The 19,717-nt window shown below is 40.9% G+C and overlaps 1 protein-coding gene across 1 annotated transcript; it reads left to right on the top strand.

The window, feature by feature from the left end:
- Window positions 1–216: 216 nt before the first annotated feature.
- Window positions 217–14,250, top strand: LOC109875813 (arrestin domain-containing protein 3). Its single transcript, XM_020468230.2, has 6 exons — window positions 217–554; window positions 7,526–7,586; window positions 9,414–9,564; window positions 10,204–10,300; window positions 12,236–12,492; window positions 13,205–14,250. Exons 1-6 carry the CDS (start codon window positions 299–301, stop codon window positions 13,559–13,561), a joined length of 1,179 nt encoding a protein of 392 aa, XP_020323819.1. The 5' UTR covers window positions 217–298; the 3' UTR covers window positions 13,562–14,250.
- Window positions 14,251–19,717: the final 5,467 nt, after the last annotated feature.

Consider the following 19,717-nt stretch of genomic DNA (forward strand, 5'->3'; position numbering starts at 1 on the left):
AGAGAAGACATGTGGCTTTTTGGAAGTACATACTAACCGTAACGGTAGTAATGACGATAGTTGATCAGCGAAACTCCATTCTTTGATAACGAACGTATTTTGATAGTATTATGCTTGACAAACTGGTGAATGGCTTCTTCCCTGTTTGAATGAGAATCGCCATATTCAACGTCTCACTGTAATATTCTGGTTCATACCACGCCCATCGTTTAGACTACATAGTGAAAGAGACTCGCTACCTTCTTTCATAACTGTTGAACATTTTAGTTTCTTTACTATCCCTCCGTGCGCTCTTGAGATGTTGGCTACCATAAAGAACATTTCCGTAACCTACGACGGTATGGGCAAAACCTTTAGCAGCGGCGACTTCATTTCGGGGCGAATAACGTTGGAATTAGGAAAAGATTGCAAAATAGATTATCTTTCCATAAAAGCAAAGGGAAAGTCAGAAGTCCGTTGGACAGAACATCATAATAAGACAACTGTAACTTACCATTCCAAGGACAAGATGTTCAGCATTGAACAATTTATCATTCGAGAACAAAAAGGCCAAGGTAAGAGATCAAGCACAGGTTCCAGAGTTTTATATGGGACATTTATTTACGAAGTAAGGTTATGCCTCTTGTACTGCAGTAGTAGCGTCGTTAGATCATTAGATAGACAATGGTCGAACGACGCTACTACTGCACTACAAGGGGCATAACGTTGGTTCGTGTGTGTGTGTGTGTGTGTGTATAAATATATTAGTACCAGTCAAGTTTGGACACATTCATTCCATGGTTTTTCTTTATTCTTACTGCTTTCTACATTGTAGAATAATAGTGAAGACATCAAAACTATGAAATAACACATGGAATTATGTAGTAACTAAAAACGTGGTAAACAAATTATTTTATATTTGAAATTCTTCAAAATAGCCACCTTTTGCCTTGATGACAGATTTGCACACTCTTGGCATTCTCTCAACCAGCTTCATGAGGTAGTCACCTGGAATGCATTTCAATTAACATGTGTGCCTTGTTAATTAAGTTAATTTGTGGAATTTCTTTCCTTAATGCTTTTGAGCCAATCAGTTGTGTTGTGACAAGGTATGGGGTGTTTTTTTTATTTGATTTATTTAACCTTTATTTAACTAAGCTAGTAAGTTAAGAACAAATTTCTATTTACAATGACGGCCTACCAAAAGGCAAAATGACTTAGGGGTGGGTCCCTAAACAATTATTAGAACATTAGGTAAATATTTTTCAATATTACAGTTTCTCAATCGCTTTGGCTAATTTCTTTGAAAATCTTAACATTCTCTAAACTGTAAGTTAAATTGTCACAACTGTTTTATGGGACATCACAACTCTATTGCATGTCTGCAAGATGTAGTAACTCACCCAAAACATTTAATTCATGCTTCAAAACCTAGTTATTGTCATCGTGTGAGCTGTACAGGTCAAAATGTTTAGATGTTTTTTCACCATGGCAGTCAACCCTGGAAATGTTTGTTTTTATACAAATTTCAGTTTGTTCTACTTTTTTGTTGACACTGACCGCTTACTGTACTGTACAAGAATGTCAGTTTTGTCTAGCTGAATGCTATTGTGTATCACTGAGCTTTATAGATACCGATTTCAACAGTAGATAAAAGTTCTGTAAAAAACAAATTGTACTTCCTCACAGTACGTAACATTGCAAGTTCCCATCTTCTTGGTGGACATCCTGTCACTCTTGTTGGTTTGGCCAGAGATTTTCGTCAACATCACATCTGATGTTTTCCCTTGTGATACACCGGGGGGAAAATATCCTTGCGTGGCTCAACCATCCCCTGCAATCTGTGATGTCCTCTTAAGCAGGATTCATGGCATCGAATAGAGACATCTGATCTTGTGCCCGATAGTCATATGCTTTCCACCTCCATGCTGAACAAAACCTCTTCTATCGGATTTAGGAATGAGGAGGATGGTGGAAGGAACTCCATTCTTATCCTTTCATGCCCAGCAAACCATTCCCTGACAATTTATTTCAATTGTATTTATTTGACCTTTGTTTAACCAGGTAGGCAAGTTGAGAACAAGTTCTCATTTACAACTGCGACTTGGCCAAGAAAAAGCAAAGCAGTTCGACACATACAACAACACAGAGTTACACAGAGTAAAACAAACTAACAGTCAAGAATACAGTACAAAAACAAGTCTATATACAATGTGAGCAAATGAGGTGAGATAAGGGAGGTAAAGGCAATAAAAAGGCCATGGTGGCGAAGTAAATACAATATAGCAATAAAAACACTGGAATTGTAGATTTGCAGTAGGTGAATGTGCAAGGTAGACTTGGCTTTCAAAGACCTTAAAGGCAGGGTAGGATAGATATAGGTCTGTAGCAGTTTGGGTCAAGAGTGTCCCCCCCTTTGACTGCAGCTGATTTCCAATCGGGGTGGCAGGGTAGCCTAGTGGTTAGAGCGTTGGACTAGTAACCGAAAGGTTGCAAGTTCAAATCCCCGAGCTGACAAGGTACAAATCTGTCGTTCTGCCCCTGAACAGGCAGTTAACCCACTGTTCCTAGGCCGTCTTTGAAAATAAGAATTTGTTCTTAACTGACTTGCCTAGTAAAATAAAAAATTAAATTCAATCTTTGGGAATCTCAGACGACACGAAAGAGGTTGAACAGGCTAGTAATAGGGGTTGCAAAAATTTCGGCAGATCATTTTAGAAAGAAAGGTTCCAGATTGTCTTGCCCAGCTGATATGTAGGGGTCCAGATATTGCAGCTCTTTCAGAACATAAGCTGACTAGGTTTGGGAGAAGGAGAAATGGGGATGGCTTGGGCGAGTTGCTGTGGGGGGTGCAGTGCTGTTGCCCGGGGTAGGGGTAGCCAGGTGGAAAGCATGGCCAGCCGTAGAAAAATGCTTATTGAAATTCTCCATTATAGTGTATTTATCGGTGGTGACAGAGTTTCCTATCCTCAGTGCAGTGGGCAGCTGGGAGGAGGTGCTCTTATTCTCCATGGACTTTACAGTGTCCCAGAACATTTTTGAGTTTGTGTTGCAGGAAGCAAATTTCTGCTTGAAAAAGCCAGCCTTGGCTTTTCTAACTGCCTGTGTATATTGATTTCTAACTTCCCTGAAAAGTTGCATATAACGTGGGCTGTTCGATGCTTATGCAGAATGCCACAGGATGCTTTAGTACTGGTTAAGGGCAGTCAGGTCTGGAGAGAACCAAGGACTATATCTGTTCCTGGTTTTACATTTTTGAATGGGGCATGCTTATTTAAGAAGAAGGCATTTTTAAAGAATAACCAGGCATCCTCTACTGACGGGATGAGGTCAATATCCTTCCAGGATACCCGGGCATGGTCGATTAGAAAGGCCTGCTCGCTGAAGTGTTTCAGGGAGCGTTTGACAGTGATGAGTGGAGGTCGGATACAGGCAATGAGGCAGTGATCGCTGAGATCTTGGTTGAAAACAGCAGAGGTGTATTTAAAGGGCAAGTTGGTTAGGATGATATCTATGAGGGTGCCCGTGTTTGTGGCTTTGGGGTTGTACCTGGTAGGTTCATTGATAATTTGTGTGAGATTGAGGGCAACAAGTTTAGATTGTAGGATGGCTGTGGTGTTAAGCATGTCCCAGTTTAGGTCACCTAGCAGCACGATCTCTGAATCAAATCAAATCAAATGTATTTATATAGCCCTTCGTACATCAGCTGATATCTCAAAGTGCTGTACAGAAACCCAGCCTAAAACCCCAAACAGCAAGCAATGCAGGTGTAGAAGCACGGTGGCTAGGAAAAACTCCCTAGAAAGGCCAATACCTAGGAAGAAACCTAGAGAGGAACCAGGCTATGTGGGGTGGCCAGTCCTCTTCGGGCTGTGCCGGGTGGAGATTATAACAGAACATGGCCAAGATGTTCAAATGTTCATAAATGACCAGCATGGTCGAATAATAATAAGGCAGAACAGTTGAAACTGGAGCAGCAGCACAGTCAGGTGGAAGTTGAAACTGGAGCAGCAGCATGGCCAGGTGGACTGGGGACAGCAAGGAGTCATCATGTCAGGTAGTCCTGGGGCATGGTCCTAGGGCTCAGGTCAGTTGAAACTGGAACAGCAGCATGGCCAGGTGGACTGGGGACAGCAAGGGGTCATCATGTCAGGTAGTCCTGGGGCATGGTCCTAGGGCTCAGGTCCTCCGAGAGAGAGAAAGAAAGAGAGAAGGAGAGAATTAGAGAACGCACACTTAGATTCACACAGGACACCGAATAGGACAGGAGAAGTACTCCAGATATAACAAACTGACCCCAGCCCCCCGACACATAAACTACTGCAGCATAAATACTGGAGGCTGAGACAGATAGATGGGGGGCAATCAGTTCACCAATGGTGTCCAGAGCACAGCTGGGGACAGAGGATGGTCTATAGCAAGCGGCAACGGTGAGAGACTTGTTTTTAGAGAGGTGGATTTTTAAAAGTAGAAGTTCAAATTGTTTGGGTACAGACCTGGATAGTAGGACAGAACTCTGCAGGTTATCTCTGCAGTAGATTGCAACACCTCCCCCTTTGGCCGTTCTATCTTGTCTGGGAATGTTGTAGTTAGGGATGGAGATTTCATAAATTTTGGTGGTCTTCCTAAACCAGGATTCAGACACTGCTAGGACATCCGGGTTGGCAGAGTGTGCTAAAGCAGTGAATAAAACAAACTTAGGGAGGAGGCTTCTAAATGTTATCATGCATGAAACCAAGGCTTTTATGGTTACAGAAGTCAAGAAAAGAAAGCGCCTGGGGAATAGGAGTGGAGCTAGGAGGTCTGTTGTTAGCCACCTCATGCGTTTCTGTCGGTAGGTTAGTGGGGTTCCGTGTGGTAGAGGGGAAAATTGTCCGATAGACCTATTCAGCTAGCAGCCGCTATGCTCAAGACAACTAACGAATAATGGGCCGCAGTTAGCAGATGGGCGTTCAGGTTACGTCGCGACGGAGGGGCCAGTTGAATAACTCCCTCGGGTAGATAACGTTGGTAGTCCAGTTGTGAAGGCCCGGTGGGGCTCCGCATCGGCAGTAAAATGGGTCCGGCTTGGTGATTGTAGCCCAGGAGTGGCTGATGGAACTCTTCAGCTGGTTAGCTCCGGGATAATTGGTGTTTTCTCCGGACCGACGTTAGCCAATAGTCACTCGGATAGCAGCTAGCTAGCTGCAAGATCCAGGTGAAATTGTCCAGAGCTTGCGGTAGGAATCAGGGGGTATGGAGAGAAAATAGTTCCAATGTTGGTTTGGTGGAAGCTGACATTATCCCACACAATTACATAATATGAGGTCGTTGTGCAGTCCTCTATATGACAAGTAGAATTCACAAATAGATCATGTCACAGATAGTATAATTCTATTCAAATTGTGCTGTATTCCTTTATATTCTTCATACATATCTTACGGTACGTTGTGATTTTCAGACTTTTCAGATTTTCAGGCATTTACCTTTACAATAGTTGCTGTATTGTTGTGAATGAAATGCCGTAACAAAAGTAAAGAACGAGTACATATTTAGCTGTTTTCCCTACGGAATATTTGCACAATTGATGACACTGTGGACCTGTTTACAATAGGCTGTACTCTCCAGCCAGCCTCTTCCATTGTAAGACCATGGTTTAGACCTCAGAAAAATAACTGTAGACCTCCACAACTCTTGTTCATCCTTGGGAGAAATTTCCAAAGGCCTGAAGGCACCATGTTCTTCTGTACAAAAAAATAGTACGCAAGTATAAACACCATGGGACCATGTAGCCATCATACTTCTCAGGAAGGAGACGTGTTCTGTCTCCTAGAGATGAACGTACTTTGGTGCGAAATGTGCAAATCAATCCCAGAACAACGGCAAACAACCTTGCAAAGATGCTGGAGGAAACAAGTACAAACATATCTATATCCACAGTAAAACGAGTCCTATATCGACATAACCTGAAAGGCCGCTCAGCAAGGAAGAAGCAACTGCTCCAAAACCATCATAAAAAAGCCAGACTACGGTTTGCAACTGCACATGGACAACAATATCATACTTTTTGGAGAAATGCCCTCTGGTCTGATGAAACAAAAATAGAACTGTTTGGCCATAATGACCATCGTTATGTATCGAGGAAAAAGGGGAGGCTTGAAATCCAGAGAACACCATCCCAACCGTGAAGCACGGGGGTGGCAGCATTATGTTGTGGGGGTGCTTTGCTGCAGGAGGGACGGGTGCACTTCACAAAATAGATGGCATCATGAGGAAAGGAAATTATGTGGATATATTGAAGCAACATCAAGACATCAGTTAAGTTAAATCTTTGTCGCAAATGGGTCTTCCAAATGGACAATGACACCAAGCATACTTCCATAGTTGTGGCAAAATGGCTTAAGGACAACAAAGTCAAGGTATTGGAGTGGAAATCACAAAGACCTGACCTCAATCCTATAGAAAATTTGTGGGCAGAACTGAAAAAGCGTGTGCGAGCAAGGAGGCCTACAAACCTGACTCCGTTACACCAGCTCTGTCAGGAGGAATGGGCCAAAATTCACCCAACTTATTGTGGGAAGCTTGTGGAAGGCTACCCGACACGTTTGACCCAAGTTAAACTATTTTAAAGGCAATGCTACCAAATACCAATTGAGTGTATGTAAACTTCTGACCCACTGGGAATGTGATGAAATAAATAAAAGCTGAAATAAATCATTCATTCTCTCTACTATTATTCTGACATTTCACATTCTTAAAATAAAGTGGTGATCCTACCTGACCTAAGAGAGGGCATTTTTACTAGGATTAAATGTCAGGAATTGTGAAAAACTGAGTTTAAATGTATTTGGCTAAGGTGTATGTAAACTTCTGACTTCAACTGTACATACATGCACACAAATACAGGGGAAAAAAGCATTATTTTAGGCACTGGTTGGAACACTGTCGTTATCTTACAGTAGTAACACTGTAATCATGTTATTGTATAATTGTTTATGTAATTACACAAGGAATAGGGCAGAACTTTGCATAAAAAAGGGTGGTTTAGGGGGAGTGGGATGTGGTAGAGCTGGGTAGTGGTAGGGAGTTTATGATCAATGTGTTGTTCTTAATGGTTAATATGGTTCTAAATGATATTTTTTGCTCTTATTAAAGTACCGTTTGCTCATTTATTTGTTCATTAACGTAATGTGGTATCATCTTCTGTAACATGGATCTCATTACCGAAATGCATCAGTGATAAAATACTCCAAGAATAATATTACAAAATATCTACTCTTTATATGTGTTCTTTTAAAATATGAATAATAATTTAAAACAAATATATATATTTTTTAAACATCCAGGTTATGAACATGCCACACGTTACGGTAATTAGATAACTGGTTCAAATTGAAATAGTTTAAATGTTTTTATTTTTATTTTTCACCTTTATGTTTATTTTCTAACTTTACAAGTGTTACGGTAATGAGATATCTTTGTGCATGGTCTTGGAAAATATTTGGTCCATATTTTAGGACAGATTCTTTTTGATCTTTTAACATAAACGTGACTTGTTGTTTTTCAGATTGTAATGTCGTAGCTCCTGGAACTCACGTTTACCCATTCACATTTCAGATCCCTCAACAGTAAGTGCCCTGCAAACACACCTGGTGGGCTAATATTTACATCGCTTAGACACTTGATCATGAGCACAATCATATAATTAGAGTAGTAAGCTATCTTGTTAACATCAACAAGGTAATCCTGAGTTGTTTTCAGAATGTTTACAATGGTTAACTTTCTAAGTACTTGTGTTTTATGATTGTGTCTTACATGCTGACCACAACACTCGCATCGCGTGCGATTCAAATCATTGCACCCACACTGCTCGTGCGCAGCAGCGAGCGTCTGCGGCGCCAGGCGCTAAAATCGATTGGCTCTATTTGTGACACTCAACATGCCGGCCTCTCCAATCTCCTCATTGGTTTTTAGGAGCATATACCCACGTGGGTGATTGAAAGATGATCCGTCGGTTGTAGTAATTCACCGTAAAGTTGGTTGCCAACCGTCGCATCAAGTTCAAATAAGAAAAAGAAGCGTGAAGGAAGGAGGAGAGATGAGAAACAAATTTGTTTCACCGTTTTATCTGTGGATTTTCAGAGTAGTGGACTTTGCATTTCAGGTAAAATAACAACCCTATGTTTATTTCCCAAGACAAATTAGCTAGCAACAGCAAGCTAGCTAGCTAAATTGCCACAAATGTTTAATACTTTTAACCTGTCCGGAAATTAATATCATTGGTTCCGAGTTTGTTTTGATATTTCAACCTGCGTGTCCTCATCACTTCTGGTGTGGGTGAACAAAATCAAAGTGCCCGTCCGGTTTGGTCAGCATGTTAGCATACCTATATGATACACTGAATGAGAAGAAATGAATGATTTAGTCTACGTTTACACAGGCAGCCAAATTAGGATATTTTGCCCAATTATTTGCAAAATATCTGATCAGATTGGTTAAAAGACCAATTAGTGAAAAAAGATCAGAAATGAGCTGCCTGTGCAAACAGCCATATTAAGTCAATAATATAATCAATAGATTGCAGATAGTACATGTATATGCAGGTAGCTGCCAACATAAAGGAATTGCCAACGTAACGTGTCTTAATGACGTTGGGTCACCATGAGCCACCAGAACAGCTTCAATGCACCATTGGCATAGATTATTTTTCTGGAACTGGGATGTGGGATGTGAAACCAATCTTCCACAAGAAATTCCATAACTTGGTGCTTTGTTAATGGTGGTGGAAAACACTGTCTCAGGCACCGCTCCAGAATCTCTCATAATAGTTCAATTGGGTTGAGATCTGGTGACTGACACATACTTTAAACCCCCTATGCTCCTTTGCGACCCCTCTTTCAAAGTTACTGAGACCAAAATAATGGGAAACTGGGCATTTTTATGCATGTACCTAAGCATGATGGGATGTTAATTGCTTAATTAACTTAGGCACCGCATTCAGGAACCACATTCAATATTTTTTTGTATCCCTCATTTACACGTGTGTTTCCTTTATTTTGGCAGTTACCTGTAAATAGCCTAATTACATAAAGGGTCATCCTAGTCTAGGGCTGAAATGAACGCTCAATGGAGATTCTCCTATTAATAATCATATTTTGTGTCCTTGAAACCGACCCATAATGGCTTTGTCTTGATGTATATGTAACTAAAGAGCTACTGTAGCCTAGTTACAGGTCTAGCACCATATACCAATCGGAGACATTGGTTGCCATTTTCCGATTATGACAGTTCACTTGTTTATTTATGGCCCTAGTCTGTAGTTTCCAAATTGCTTGTAGATACTACACCATAAAATATCAACTTTATGTAGAATGTTGACTATAATCTATCACCATTCTTGGTCTTCGTCTTGTAATTTAAAAAAATGTAATAATACTGATATTCCTTGTTCATAGAGCAATGCCATCATCCTTTAAAGGCGCCTGGGGGAAAATCCTGTATACGTTAGAGGCCAAGTTGAGCAGATCAATGAGGATATCCAGCAAAGCCAGGGCTGAGTTCCCCTTTGTCTCCAAGGCAGACCTGGGCAGCATCCCTGAGCTGATGGTACACACACACACACACACACACACACACACACACACACACACACACACACACACACACACACACACTCCCTGTTGACACAATGAGTACTACTGTGTGAGCCTATCCTGATTATTTATTAGTTATCTTACCAGGTAAGTTGACTGAGAACACGTTCTCATTTGCAGCAACGACCTGGGGAATAGTTACAGGGGAGAGGAGGGGGATAAATGAGCCAATTGTAAACTGGGGATTATTAGGTGACCATGATGGTTTGAGGGCCAGATTGGGAATTTAGCCAGGACACCGGGGTTAACACCCCTACTCTTACAATAAGTGCCATGGGATCTTTAATGACCTCAGAGAGTCAGGACACCCGTTTAACGTTCCATCCGAAATACGGCACCCTACACAGGGCAGAGTCCCCTAGCACTGCCCTGGGGCATTGGGATATTTTTTTAGACCAGTTCCAGCAACACCTGGTCTCCCATCCAGGAACTGACCAGGACCAACCCTGCTTAGCTTCAGAAGCAAGCCAGCAGTGGTATGCAGGATACTAATGTAGTATTGCCAATGCTGCTCTTAAATGTTTTATCCTCCTGATTGTGGTTGTATGGTGGTAGTGTTGTTTGCAGCACAAGTGTCTTTGTTCCTTTTCAGATACCTCAGCATGGAACCAAGGATAAAAAGATGAAGTTATTCACCTCAGGAAAAGTGGGAATGGACATTCACATAGAGAGAATGGGCTACTACTTAGGTAAGAAAACCAACAGGACTAATGAGAGCTAGGGACATAGTAATGCACATCTGGTATATAGCCTTTCATACCATACCAATGTTTATTACTGTTGCTTAAGAACATTTTACTGTCCTTAGAAAATATAAGGCATGGAAATATGTAAACGTGAAGGGAGGGCGTTGTCAGTATTCCAATCTTCAAGCATATGCTTTTCAGATGATTGCATTTTGTTCTTTGTCATGCATACACAAACAATACAGCTGAATATTGTCAGTTGCATTGTTGACTTTAGTGGTTAAAGTGGAATTGACAGCATTTGAATTACTTTGCAGATATGAAACAGACAGTTATATCAGTCAAAAATATCAAATTCACAGTAAAAGAAATAAAAAAAAGTTATATTTGACAAAGAATGTCATGACGCATAGTAAGACATTGTTGGCAGAATAGAGGGATGCAGTTCAATGCATGTTTAATATGGTGTTATTCTCTAGGGGGTACCACAGGGTTCAATTCTCGGGCCGACTCTTTTCTCTGTATATATCAACGATGTCGCTCTTGCTGCGGGTGATTCTCTGATCCACCTCTACGCAGACGACACCATTCTGTATACATCTGGCCCTTCTTTGGACACTGTTAACTAACCTCCAAACGAGCTTCAATGCCATACAGTACTCCTTCTGTGGCCTCCAACTGCTCTTAAAACGCTAGTAAAAACTAAATGCATGCTTTTCAACCGTTCGCTGCCCGCACCCGCCCACCCGACTAGCATCACTACTCTGGACGGCTCTGACTTAGAATATGTAGACAACTACAAATACCTAGGTGCCTGGCTAGACTGTAAACTCTCCTTCCAGACTCATATTAAACATCTCCAATCCAAAATTAAATCTAGAATCGACTTCCTATTTTGCAACAAAGCCTCCTTCACTCATGCCGCCAAACCTACCCTCGTAAAACTGACTATCCTACCGATCCTCAACGATGTAATTTACAAAATCGCTTCCAATACTCTACTCAGCAACCTGGATGCAGTCTATCACAGCACCATCCGTTTTGTCACCAAAGCCCCTTAACCACCCACCACTGCGACCTGTATGCTCTAGTCGGCTGGCCCTTGCTACATATTCGTCGCCAGACCCACTGGTTCCAGGTCATCTATAAGTCCATGCTAGGTTAAGCTCCACCTTACCTCAGCTCACTGGTCATGATAACAACACCCACCCGTAGCACGCGCTCCAGCAGGTATATCTCACTGGTCATCCTCAAAGCCTTTGGCCGCCTTTCCTTCCAGTTCTCTGCTGCCAATGACTGGAACGAATTGCAAAAATCGCTGAAGCTGGAGTCCCCTCACTAACTATACAACATCAGCTAACCGATCGCTGCAGCTGTTATATAGCCCATCTGTAAATAGGCCACCCAATCTACCTACCTCATCCCCATACTGTTTTTATTTACTTTTCTGCTCTTTTGCACACCAGTATTTCAACTTGCACATCACCATCTGCTCATCCATCACTCCAGTGTTAATTTGCTAAATTGTAATTACGTCGCTACTACGGCCTATTTATTGCCTTACCTCCTCGCACCATTTGCACACACTGTATATAGACTCTTTTTTCCCCCTATTGTGTCATTTACTGTACGCTTCTTTATTCCATGTGTAACTCTGTGGTTGTTTGTAAAATAAGAATTTGTTCTTAACTGACTTGCCTAGTTAAATAACATTTAAAAAACGCTGTCAGTTCCACTCTGAGTAATTCATAAATACAAGTGTTATTCATACATGTCAGAATGAGGAAAAAAAGCACAAGTTGAGGTTTCACGCAAATCATGCACAGACATGGTAGATTTGCTCAAGTGTTTGAATGATCATTTATCTCATATTAGGTTTGACCTTCATGAATCCAGAACAACATTGCTACCATAAATATACACCCCCTCCCTTTGCAGGTGAAGACCTAAAGGTTGTGGCGTCCATTGAGAATAGCTCCTCTCGTGAGATCAAGCCCAAGTACACCCTGTACCAGAAGGACAGCTTCTTTGCGAGGGGAAAGAGGAGGGTGTCCACCAAAGACATCCTGAAAGAGCTGGGAGAGCCCATCCCGCCATCTGGGAAACTGAAAGTCACTAAAGTCCTTAAAATCCCACAACACATTGTTCCATCCATCTTTACCTGCAGTAATATTAAATGCGAGTACAGGCTGAAGGTGTGTGTCTCTTTGTCTCTGTGTGTGTGTGTGAGAGAGAGTGAACTGTTAAAACATATATTCAGTGTCTATCCAAAGCCACTACTACAATGTGCTTTGACTATTTATTTACTAAGATACAGAAAAACATGTTCTGGGCTTACAACATGCTGTAGTGGGCTTTTTTGCTACAACATGAATGCTCTGGTGAAACACCTCTCTTTTATTTTGTCATTGTTTACCAAGGGAGTCAGACTTTTGAAATGATTAAAGACCAATTTTTACAACTTCTGAAGTCATGTGGGTTGTTATCATTGATAAAAATGTAGAGCAAAGACTAGAGGCTGGTTACTTTTTAACCACAAATGTTATCTAAGTATAACTTGCTGTTGGGCAAACCATGTTCTTATTGAGTCCACGTTTTGCAATTGGTAAATCGTTATACTGTTTGACAAAGTGTCACTGATCGATTTATACAAGTCATTTTTTCTGATCAAAATGGAAAAGTTTTTTTTTTTTTTTAAACAGTTTGCACTTGAAATATGAGTTTGAATATACATTAAATCCAATAATCAAGGGTAGTAGGTAGCCTACTGGTTAAGAGCGTTGGGCGTAAATGACTCAAATGTAATCATTTACCTTTTCATTCTAGCTTGCATACTGTGCTTTGCCATAGGCCTATAGCCTAACTATTGCATTCCCTTTGATTCCAATATCCTTGTTTACGTCATAGATCGTCCTGGATGTTCCCTATGCCAGAGACCCAGAAATCAAATTGCCACTGGTCATCCTCCCTGCAACTCAAACGCCTGGACTGCAGCCGCCACCTTACTCTGACTTTGGTTTTGACTCGTGCGGGAATGCTAACCAACCTGGATGGAACAGCACACCACAATTTCCGGGAGCCTATCCACCAACGGCCCCAGGAGCCTATCCACCAATGGCCCCAGGAGCCTATCCACCAATGGCCCCAGGAGCCTATCCACCAATGGCCCCAGGAGCCTATCCACCAATGGCCCCAGGAGCTTTAGCGCCTCCCCCAGCCTACGGAACGTACCCATCCCTGTCTGATTTTGGTGGTAAATCCTAGTGGGAGAAAAGATAAGAGGGTAAAATATAACAAATGAATGCATTGTATATGATACATGCGCAGTTCTCTATCTCTTTAGACTTCCATTTATACTTCCATACTTCTCTGTTGTTGATGTTTCTTGTCATTGACATGACAACTTGTGTAACTTCAATATCTTTGTGGAAATGCCAACTATGAATAATGAAATGGAACAAAGTTCTGCTTAAGTGTGCCTTGTATAAGTTGTCTAAATATGAATATTGCTGTTACGAATGTAACAATGAATGTTCTAATTTCATGGTGGTGCTGATAATCGAATAATTATATATATATTATATATATATATATATATTATAATAGTAAAAATGGCAATTTCCAAATAAGTACAGTGAAATAAAAAGCAGGAACGTCCACGATGATAATAGGCTACGGGTCAATTTTTTTTAATGATGAGATACATAAAACCAGGAACACCAACTAAATACCACACCCTATGCATACATAAACCTTATATAAGCCTTTATAACTTATTATTTGATGGAGAAGAATCAGAGTTATGCTGTCACAAGTATTGGAAAATTAATCAGACGTGACTTTAATGATGACATTGCAAATATTGTGGGCCTGGGCCTACTTATTGTCCCCGCCTTTTGTAAATACAGACCTCCTCCCTTACTATGTTATATTAAAGACCGTTGTGAACCCTACCAACATTTGTTTTTCTTTCTGTGTTGGTTACGCTTCATTTCGTGGACCAGAATGACGATCCAAATCTTTACCATCAAATATGATGCGGAAAATGGGCCATATGTATTTTAAAGGGGAGATACTATCACAGGGAGAATTATTTTGGTAGTTTCAGCTGAAACAAAGATTAAATGTCTTTCTATCAAGGCTAAAGGAAAAGCTCAGGTTTTGTGGGAGGAAGATTATGGATTATACCTGGACGAAACATACCGTGCCAAATATGAATATTTTTCAATTGAGCAGTGTGTACTGCAGGAAGGGAATGGTAAAGTATCTAAACGTATTTTCTTAATGTATGCATTGCTTATCAGCCATCATAAAGATGAGTAAGACATTTTGGGGAAAAGGGTAGAAAAGAGTAAATCTGCTGTTCAAACAATAATAAATATATGCTGTTTGGGTAACGTTGAGGGAAGGTGGGGGTGGAGAAATGTAAGCTAACGAAACTCAAATACATAGAGCTCTGAATGCAAGAACTGATCATCCATGATATCAAACTTTGTTTTAACCAGGGGCACAACTTTCACTGGGGACGGGCCAGTTGTATCATTGGAATGTGATCCAAACGAGGCAACAGTGTGCTTTAGGACCATGCGGATGCCTCCCAGTGGTTGGTTAGGCTATTTGGAGTGTTTATCCAACTGGATTTTAAAAAATACGTGTGTGTGTATATTTATATATATATATTTATGTCCCCCCCACTTCTAAAACCTAAGCTGCGCCCCTGGTTTTAACCATGTTGAGGCTATGCCTACAGTATTTACAATTATATATATATATATATATATATATTTTTACAAACAATGGAGTACTGGTGGGGTAAGACTGCAATAGCTTAACTACGGAGGCATTTATAAGTTCTTTGAGAATCAATGTCCTTAATTTAAACGGAGTGGCTGTGCAACCTCACCTGTGCTCCCCTTTTCCGTGCACTATACATTGTGAGCGGTTTAATGGCATAGGTCTACTGTAATTTAAAGCCTCTACTAGAATTTTGTATTCACTTTCAAGCTAATAAAATTATCCATTGTGTTGTAGCATTCTGTTCTCCCTATACATAGGCTTATCAATTGTGGATATTTTCAAACTACGTGTCAGAGGGACAGGGAGCTGTCATTTCATAATCTCGCCCACTAGCTGGCTTTCAAGTCATTCCATTTTCTTGTACTGTGACAAGTAAATTCTCTGCAATAGGTCAGGGATGGGCAACTTTAACTGGGTTGGGGGCTACAAAAAATCAGAAGTCCTCATAAGGGGCCACAGGTGCTCACGGTTTTGCCCACATCCATACTACAAATGTGGCTCATGCAATGGAATGTATTTTTTAAAATTATTATTCTTAAATTATTATTCTTGTGTTGATTCAAGAAATCACACCTCGATGGCACAGACTGATGGGTACACTTCCTGCTTTTACTTCCTGCTTTGCACCTATGGTACACTCGCAATGGCAGCCAGTCCACCCATTATGCCATCATTTAATTGAATGGAGACGCCCGTTTTATTCATGATCTGTGCTATCCGGGATCCTTGGGACATTCCTACCCCATTGAAGTCAATGTAAAATGGTTTAGGGAATGGATGTCCCAAGGATTCAAGATAGCACCTCATATTCATTCTTATTTCTGTGATCGTCTGATAATTCTATGCAAGCGGTAGGTCACGTTCTGAAATACGGTATTCTATTTTTATATGTCTCTCTTTATGTAGTGTTTTTGTCTCTCTTGTCGTGATGTGTGTTTTGTCCTATATATATATATAAATCCCAGCCCCCGTCCCTGCAGTGGGTAATTTGCCTTTTGGTAGGCCATCATTGTAAATAAGAATTTGATCTTAACTGACTTGCCTAGTTAAATAAAAGGTTAATAAAAAAATCTAAAAAATCTATGCCAAGTGCGCAAAGCTGTCATTAAGGCAAAGGATGGCTACTGAAGAATCTCCAATGTAAAATATATTTTTATTTGTTTTTGGTTACTACATGACTCCATATGTGTTATTTCATAGTGTTGATGTCTTCACTATTATTCTACAATGTAGAAAATAGTACAAATATAGAAAAACCCTGGAATGAGTAGGTGTGTCAAATTTTTACTGGTACTGTATATGTATATAGTGCCTTCGGAAAGTATTCAGACCCCTTGACTTTTTCCAAATTTTGTTATGTTACAACCTTAATCTAAAATGTATTAAATAAAATAAAAATCTCAGCAACCTACGCACAATACCCCATAATGGATAAGCAGGTTTTATTACATTTTTGCTAATTTACTAGCTTGGTACACCTACATTTGGGGAGTTTCTCCCATTCTTCTCTGCAGATCCTCTCAAGCTTTGTCAGGTTGGAAGGGGAGCATCACAGCTATTTTCAGGTCTCCAGAGATATTTGATCGGGTTCAAGTCCGGGATCTGACTGGGCCACTCAAGGACATTCAGAGACTTTACTTTTCTTTTCTCCGTTAATCTTTCCCTTGATCCTGACTAGTCTCCCAGTCACTGGCGCTGAAAAATATCCCCACTGCATGATGCTGCCACCACCATGTTTCACCGTAGGGATGTTGCCAGGCTTCCTTCAGACATGACGCTTGACATTCAGGCCAAAGAGTTCAATCTTGATTTAATCAGGTCAGAGAATCTTGTTTCTCATGTTCTAAGGGTCTTTAGGTGCCTATTGGCAAACTCCAAGCGAGCTGTCATGTGCCTTTTACTGAGGAGTGGCTTCTGTCTGGCCACTCTACAATTAAGGCCTGATTGGTGGAGTGTTACTGAGATGGTTGTCCTTCTGGAAGGTTCAATGTCAAAGGTGCAATGTCAACAGTGACAAGTGTGAGCCTTTCCAAATCATGTCCAATCAATTGAATTAACCACAGGTGAACTCCAATCAAGTTGTAGAAACATCTCAAGGCTCATCCATGGAAACAGGATGCACCTGAGCCCAATTTAGGGTCTCATAGCAAAGGGTCTGAATTCTAATGAAAATCATGTATTTATTTTTTAATTTGTTCTAATTATGCAAAAATGTCTAAAACTCAGTTTTCACTTTGTCATTATGGGTGTATTGTGTGTAGATTGATAAAGGGAAAAAACATATTTAATACATTCTAGAATGAGGCTGTAACGTAACAACGTGGAAAAAGTCAAGGCATGTGAATACTTTCCGAATGCACCGTATATATATATATATATATATATATATATATATATATATATATATATGTGTGTGTGTGTGTGTGTGTGTGTGTGTGTGTGTGTATATATGGTTCCCGTTGGATATTGGGGGCATCCAGGGATGTGCTATTTGATGTTATTGCTGTGGGAGCGAGTTAGCTAGCTCTAATTGTGGTGGTTGCATTGGCTCCCTGCTAATTCACGGTTGTTTCCATGCTAGCAGACGAGTCTACAGCCTAATGTGCTTCGTTGTGTCTATCGTCAGATTAAACACCAATCAACTGGGACCGCTGGCTGGGCATTCCTTTCTTAAAAAACACATTTACATTTGGTTGAGTTTTCAACTAACGTGAGTTCAACAAGCCATCTAATGTAATTTGATATTGGTTTAAAAAAAATGCTAAATTCACTTACGTTGATGACCTTTTAAATATCCAATCAGTTTTCCACGTTGATTCAATGTCATCACATAGATTTTTTGTTGTTGTTGAAATGATGTGAAAACAACGTTGATTCAACCAGTTTTTTTTCATAGTGGGAAGGGACTAGTTAAATGCCGACAACACATTTAACTCAAGTGCTTGCGACATCGCGTAGCCACTTGACATTGGTCAACTCTGGACACTGGCAGAATGTTCTGGTCTCTGTCTTTCATAACACTGGTAATACACTCAATTCCGCATTAGGCTAATATGCATGCTCTTATTGTTCTCTTGCACAATTACACACCTGCTCTTTGCTGGCCTCTCTCCCCAATAGCTTTTGAGGAGCCCCAGGAAAAGCTAGACTACATTATAGCTTTTACGGTGTTGATAATTGAGATGTGCAGGAGAGTGAGCCGGTCAAGGATAGATTCGGACAAAGCGGTAGATTGTATGACAAGCGACAGTTTATTCAGAGTAAAGATATCTGGTACAGCGTGCACGGGCTCTTTCTAGTAACTCCGAGTGAGCTAGAAGAGAGAGCGCGCTAATACAGTTTGTTTACATGTTTTATACAGCACAGAAAGTAGGTTGAGTCTTGAAGTCCTGGTTCTCTGGTTGGATCAGGTCCAGGCGTAGCCTCTGCTGATTGGCTCCTGCAGCCCATGCTTCAGCCGTTGTTTAATGTCCTTGTTGTTTTCCTGAGTCCAGGGTGTGTGTGTGTCCTAGATAAGTGTATCTTATGCAGCTTATGTGTGCAATGAGTCTATGTGTCTTAATGTATGCGTGTTCCTGTTTTCACAGGGCAGGCTTTGTCCGATACTGCTGATTTAAGGCTTTGTGGTCGAGCCAGTTCCTGTCTATGTGCTGTTATTGAGACATCAGCACATTCGTGTAAGTTCAATTGTGTGATGCTTCCTGTTGAGCAATGTGTAGTAGACAGCTACAGTTAATATGCAGAGGTTAATGTGTTATAGCTAAAGGCCTGGTTATAACATGCTCAGCTAAATACTCATGCTTACAAATCCCTCTCTTCACGTCTATTAAGACGTGACACTGCTCTAGAAACTTTCTCAGAGAGAAAGTTTTGTAGTCCCTCTCTTCACGTCTCCCAAGAGACGTGACAACTTAATTAAAGCATAGATAAGCAGAAACGTAAAGTACCATAATGTTCTCCATTCAGACCACAACATGTACTAAGTTGGCTACCAGCCACTCAGGAATTTCAAACCTTCATTAACAGAATGGAGAACAACAGCTCAAAAAGGAATATAATAGCGGAAATAGAAAAAATAGATTCCCTCTCTAGATGGCGGTGTGGTCCATGGTCTGATATACATCACCGTACTCCGGGACCAGATCAACATACTCATCATCTGCCAGGAGAGGATACATCTGAGCAGATGCACCCGGGTCAATAGCCTTGGTAATAGCTCTGGTAGTTAAAGATCTTATACATGGAATGCAGCAGCATCCATACAGAACCATAATTGCAGCGAATACGGAGATAGACACCAAAACAGATGAAACCAAGGCCTTATATTTACCAAAGACCTCCATCCAGGAATCCCACATAGAGGTGTCCACCCCGGAGTGGGACTTCATTTTACCATTAAGTGTTCGCAAACCCTCCAGAGCAATGGTCAGGCTTCCATCAGCGGCAGTATTATTCGGGATAAAAGTGCAACATTGTTCACCAAACATAGCACACACGCCACCTTTCTCAGAAATTAACATGTCAATAGCTATGCGGTTCTGAAAAGCCATAAGACTGGTAGCTGCCAACTGGCCATGCACCGCCTCAAAGCCCTGCTGAGTCCAATTCCCTAATTTCTGGACA

Source organism: Oncorhynchus kisutch, linkage group LG3 (assembly GCF_002021735.2).
Source record: "Oncorhynchus kisutch isolate 150728-3 linkage group LG3, Okis_V2, whole genome shotgun sequence".
NCBI lineage: Eukaryota > Metazoa > Chordata > Actinopteri > Salmoniformes > Salmonidae > Oncorhynchus > Oncorhynchus kisutch.

What these genes read in the sequence shown, in the direction of transcription:
- LOC109875813 (XM_020468230.2), top strand. Translation starts at nt 299, where the DNA reads ATGTTGGCTACCATAAAGAACATTTCCGTAACCTACGACGGTATGGGC. An exon ending in TCGAGAACAAAAAGGCCAAG is followed by an intron (nt 555 to 7,525) that starts GTAAGAGATCAA and finishes GTTGTTTTTCAG; the next exon opens with ATTGTAATGTCGTAGCTCCT. An exon ending in AATGCGAGTACAGGCTGAAG is followed by an intron (nt 12,493 to 13,204) that starts GTGTGTGTCTCT and finishes TTTACGTCATAG; the next exon opens with ATCGTCCTGGATGTTCCCTA.